This window comes from Scleropages formosus, chromosome 16, assembly GCF_900964775.1.
Source record: "Scleropages formosus chromosome 16, fSclFor1.1, whole genome shotgun sequence".
NCBI classification, from domain to species: domain Eukaryota; kingdom Metazoa; phylum Chordata; class Actinopteri; order Osteoglossiformes; family Osteoglossidae; genus Scleropages; species Scleropages formosus.
Window position 1 is genome coordinate 8000685 of NC_041821.1, and position 6000 is coordinate 8006684.

The 6000-nt window shown below is 44.0% G+C and overlaps 1 protein-coding gene across 1 annotated transcript in view; it reads right to left on the minus strand.

Moving 5' to 3' along the window:
• LOC108924448 (platelet-derived growth factor C-like) overlaps positions 1-5670 on the minus strand; it is a 31330-nt gene extending 25660 nt beyond the window's left edge. Inside the window, exon 1 of the mRNA XM_018735780.2 lies at positions 5296-5670. Within this exon, the coding sequence (XP_018591296.2) occupies positions 5296-5422 (127 nt within the window). The 5' untranslated portion in view covers positions 5423-5670. The remainder of the gene's footprint in view (positions 1-5295) is intronic.
• Between the last annotated feature and the right edge of the window lie 330 nt (positions 5671-6000).

Here is a 6000-nt window from a genome sequence, read left to right on the forward strand (position 1 = left end):
CATCTATTAGGGAAATTTGTTGTTATGAACTGTGCTTCTGCAGTTTTGGCAGTTCCACAGTCAAGGCATCAATCAGGTGCAATGAGTCCAGTCACGGTCCGCAGTCAAATACAATACGGTACAGCATGGAGAGGAATCTGTGCTCTTTAGAGCTGCTTTATTACAGTTTAAACAATCATTAGAGGGAATCAACAATAAGGCCTCAGTAAGCCTTGTGTTCAGTTCAATTCAATGTATTTTCATAGCGCGCTCTTCTCACGCAGTGACACAGCGCTTTAAGTTTAACACAGGCATAAGGCAATAAAAACAAATAGATCAGATAAAGAAACAAAGAAGGCAGCTGACTACTGACTATCAGAATATAATTCGTTTATAAAGCTATGGAAGCTGTAAGTTTGCCTAGTGGCCACGGAGGAAAGGAACAAAAACTCCCAACCGAAAATCGAGGGAGAAAAAAACCTCTGCCCACCCCTCCAGCGCATTCTCATTCATTGCGTCGTGCCCACTTGTTTCTCTGCTAGCAGCTCCTTTTTTTTAGGTGGCACTCTTATATTAAAAACCATGAAGCATAATAACATTTCATGTGATGCAAGACTTGTTTCACTGAAAGCGGTTCGCCCACATTGCAGCCCAGTGGTACATTTGATGTGTGCGCCGCAGATGACCTGTTCACAGGAGACTCTGCACAAATGACAGGGCAGGAACAGCTGTGGAATTACAGTCTATTTTGATCTCTCCAGACGTTTACGCCCGTGTTAGTAAATGGAAAAGGAAAATTATATGAGAACGACTCACACATATTTCGATTATCAATAACACCTGTTTACCTCCTCGCAACGAGCAAGGAATCGGTCGTTCAGCGCTCAGCATCTCAGAGCCAGATGGATGAAGGAATGTTGAGGCAACACTGGTCGAATCCAAATTTGAATGTTATATATTGTCGTGTGTGTAGTAATAGGTTTGCGCAGAATACCGCATCGCCTTTTAGTAAATTAAAACGGCGGTAATGTGAAACTGTTTGGATTTCAGTAAGACGAAACCCACCGTGCCTGCAGACCACCATGTCTTCAAATTAAAGTATATACAACTGCTGGCAAGCAGCTCTCATTTCCAGTGATGTGATGCAGAAAAAATCAGTAACCCTAATATTTGGGGGAAGAACTACAACTGTGGAGACCATTAGTCAGTAAGTCACTGCTGGTGGTCATTTTTTTTTTCTTTTTTTTTGAACACCCAAACATTAGTTCAGGGATTGTGTTGAACAAGATGGTGAATTGAGAGAGAAATTCTGTGTGGGCACGATGCACGAGAGAGAGAGCGAGAGAGAGGGAGAACACCAGCATAGTGGCCGTACCTGCATTTCCTCTTCTGCGGTGTTAAAAAGACAAATATTTAACATGACTTTCAAACAAGGGTTTGGTTGCCTGCGCCGAAATGCTTAAAGTGAAGAGCACCGTAAGATATGATCAGCAAAGTGCAGTGAAACCTTTTGATTTGGTTTCCGCTGTTTGAGCAGTTGTACAGTTTAAGATCGTTGCCTGTAGGAAGCCTGTAAAACACACAATCCCTGGAGCAGGAATGGTTGGGAGCGTAAAAGGTGAATGTTGTTTTAAAGCCATTAGCTGAAGCTGGGAATGGCCCTTCCACCTTCATTGATCTAGGACAAAAGGCCCGTAGCGGGACTCATGCGGAACGGGACCTCACTCTTAGCAGAAGGCTGCAACAGCAAGGCCCTGAGACATGGCTCATGTGCAGAACTGGATGTCCACCCCAACCAATTTACAGGAGAAGCTGGTCCCATGTGTAAACCCTCCCCGACACCCCCTCAGATGACAAACACCAGGCGGGGGGAAGTGACTTCCTTGCATGCCAAGTGTATTACACTGTGTTCACTGCGGGCAGAAGAGGAGAACTTCAGCGTCCCCTTGGAGCTTAATGCTCCAACAAAACTGCTCTCAGTGCTCTCACTGCTCAGTAGACCCTGTGATTAAAAAAGCTGGAACCTTGGCTCATTTGAATGTCATTTCTCGGTCATTTCAAAACACATTCTCTTTCTAAACCTCCTGCCGGTCCACAAAATTTACAGCCACCCCACAAGTGACTGAAGCACGCAGACTCGATAGTTCAGTTCAAACCCAACAATCTTACAAGAGAATTTTTTAACAGAAAGTGAGCAATTAATGCCATCTATGTGTATCAGAATTCAACTGAAACAACCTACAGTATTTTTTTCACATTAAAAATGTCAAAAAAAGCAGAATTGGGCTTAAATGTACACTTCAGTGTTGCATGCATAGGACTTGATTACATGAAGTGACACAAACATAACAGAAATATTGACCATTACAAAAGGATGAATGAAAGGATGAATGATTTATATACACATAATTCCATAACGGCCAATGAGCGAATATTATAGTTTTACTTGCTTGTTGGCCTGGCTTCACCTCAGAATATACTGCCGTTGCTTGACTTTAACCACGTTAACCGTTATGTATCATGCAATACAGAAAAGTTTCATCTGTGGGAAATTGCCAGACCATGAGAGTTAGAGAAGCATGAATATTTGCAGACCATCGAGACAACGTTAAGAACTATCTAGAAACTTATCCACAGGAGACATGCTCAACTGGCTTTATAATGTGTGCTACAGATGGGATGGGATAAGCTGAGTTCATGTACTCCTCTTTTAAATCCCTCGTTTACACAGCATCTCCTGTCTTTGTTGTCTAAATAGAAGAGCTGCTGTTTCTTAATATTACCTGACAGAAAAACAAAAAAAAAAAAACAGATCAGTCAGTTGTAGTTCATTCTCACCAGTGTTCGAAGAGGACAAGCAAAAGAGTACCAGAAAGAGCATCAGCTCCTGTTCTTGCATCAACCTTTTCATCATTAGACAGAGTCATAAAACGTTTTGGAAGGAAACATTTTGCAATATAATTACAGAGACGTGCTGTCACAGCTGGAAAAACAAGTGGACGCAGAAGATGCGTGAAGCACTAGTTATGACAAGTTATTTCCGCCGCTTTTAAAAAGGATGTATGTTCTGTTAATCTTTCAATCTAAATCTGTGGGACAACTGGTCTGTAATCATTGCTGCGACGTGGGAACAGTTGACATATTTACTTCCTTCCCTTTACACGGTGACAGGAGACACAAAAGGACCGATCTGTTTCTTAGAGGGTGTCTACAGCTGGCTGTTAAACGTGGCCTCATATATGCAGTGACACCCAGCAGTGGGTGGGCTTCCATACACACTTTCATACACACTGACAGCAGGGCTGATGTCATGTTTGAGTAATGGTTTTCAGCCGCTGAGCCTTTACGCTGCTCGGGCCCTTTGTTGGAAAAGAGGAAAGGGAGACATTTATTTTACTCTAAAAGCATAAAATAAAAAAAATGGTCACTCTTGTCAAATGATTTTTCTCACCATCTTTACGACGTGAACCGCTTGACCGATTGCTCTTTACTTTACCATGAAGGGAAAATAAGAACACAGCACAATGTTTTGGGAAGAAAAAGAACATTTTAAGATTCGTTATTGCTTTAAATAACCCTGTTCTGAGATTTTGCTGTAAAAACAACAACCGTTCTGGAATAGTTTCCGTTGCTGTCAATCAAGATATTATCAAAGCAGTTTCCATTTCTACAAGAACTGGAAATGTAATAACTGCTCTTTGCTGAATTTAATTACGCTTTCAGGCACAAATCCAAATTTTCGAAACAGTGGACGCGGCCCTTTGCAAGAATATCCCTCGGTTTAATGGATATAACGTCCAGACGCACAAAAATGTCCAGGTTTCATAACTGGTGTGGGCCAGTGCCTTGATCTCATAAAGTGACAGAGAGATGACTTTTTAATGAACATACCAAACAGCGCCGACTGGGTGATCTGAGGACATGGTGTTGCAGGGGAAAGTTTAACTCGAACGTCTGTTAATAAGTTTACCCTGCAGACGGCAGAGTGTCTTTCTGCAGCAGTGGTGGTCATCGCATGTGTCTCCACGTCAATGAAGATTGTTTGACAAGAGATCACTTGCATGACTTCTGGGTGTGCAACCGGCTCTTTAATTTGGCACGGATCAGTAGTGGCTGGTCACCAGGCATCTGATATCAGTGAAGCACAAAGAAAATACTGAAAAATGACCTGCAAGTATCAAAGGTCACATTCTGGGCTAGAGGAGTAACTAGGAGCGGAGGAGTAACTACTCTTCGGGATCTTTTGAACAGACCTTTGCAATATGGGTCTCCTAAATCTGATGAGGCGGTGATCAAGGAGCAGATCTTTTGATGGCCAATCTTGAAACTACACACGTGATCCCTGCCAACACTTTCAGTCACAGCATGCATCGACAATGCTCTCTTCAGCAGCGGAACAAAAGTGGTTTCAGGACTTGATTTCATATTGAATCTTTCATTGCTGCCAAGCAGCTGAAGCCCAAAGGCAAATGGGCACCATGGGCTTAATAGCAAGGGGGGGCAAGTTTAAAATGACTGAGGAAAGTGGATAAATTCTGATGCAATAAATGTAAAAAAAAATTACTTGTGAAACAAGCCATGCTTGAAAGATGACAAGAGAAAGAAAAAACTGTGTGACTTAGTTTATAAGTGACAATAAGCAATATATCGATACCATGGTACAGTTGAGTAGAATAACACTGGCTACACATCTGCAACTGTACACAGTTGGGACTGTAGGTGAACTTAAATATTCAGTGTGATGAAGTAATGTTAAGGGGTTTTATTACACCATCAGCACATTACAGGTCTGCATATGGAATCAATAACCGTCACGAGAAATTTAAGTTAATCATAAGTGAGATGAAGACACCCAAGACAGTAAATGTGAAGCCCACACAGAGAGAGAGATCCACAGCAAACTGTGGAGCCGAAATGTGATAATGGGTAAGATTCTCGAGTGAAGGAACACTGATTCAATTACTTTCAAATTAACAATTCTTGGGGATCCTAAGCTAATGTGAATCACAGGAGGTAAGTGAATTACACACACCCTGCCTGCGGCTGTGCCGTGCGCTCTGCGGGAAAAGGAGCCCTTTCGCGGTCGCAGCCAAAGCTCCTCCTGTGGGACACCGAGTCAGGGCAGCTCGAGTCTTTATGCCTCTGCCAAACTTGTACAGCAGTTTAAAGTAAAAAAATGCGCTCCGCTTCGCATGCAGGTCTGCGCAGTTTGCGCGAAACGAAAGCTCATCATCGCAATGGAACCGCAATGGAGACGCACATTTTTACGCGCCGACACCTAAGTTCCAGAGAGAGAGGGACCCCCAGCAAACTCACCGTTGAGATGTGTCTCACTTGTTGCGTGAGGGAACTTGTTGCTGACGGTGGACTCGGCTCCTGTGGCGCCATGATGATGATGCTGCTGGGCAGTGGACGCAATGAGGAACAATAATGAGAGGATCATTTGGATTACGGTGCTCTCGAACCACTACGTTGCGCGAAACGGGTCCTGGCGGAGGGGACACAGCGCGAGCGGTATCCGCATAATCGCGTCCCGAACGAAGTCCTCTCCTCTCCTCTTCTTCGCGCGCATCCGCAGATCTCACATCATCATGCTGGTTGCGGGACGGCACGGCTCAAGTCCTCAAAACTCAGATGTGCTCGGAAAAAAAAAAAAGCACAGGAAGCTCCCGCTGACTTCTGTTTTTTTTTTTATTATTATTATTTTTATTTTTTTTTATTTCTGTTTGTTGAAAAGTTAAAACATATGCCCGACACCCGCGGCGAAGCAACACGCGTAAATGCGCATGGCGCGCGCCCAGGCTTTATTAGCGCGAGCTCCGGCAGAAACTTGACTTTTTATTCGAGCGGAATGGTGCGGGACTTCGGTGTTCGGGCGAACTCCACTTTCTTCGCCTTATTTGCGGCGCATCGGTGCTCCGATCGGCGGCTTCGTGAGCGCGAGGAGGCGCAGTTCGAGCGGGGGGGTCGAAGGAGGGGGGGGGGAACCTCTCCGCAAAAGGAAAACTTTCCCCGCATGGA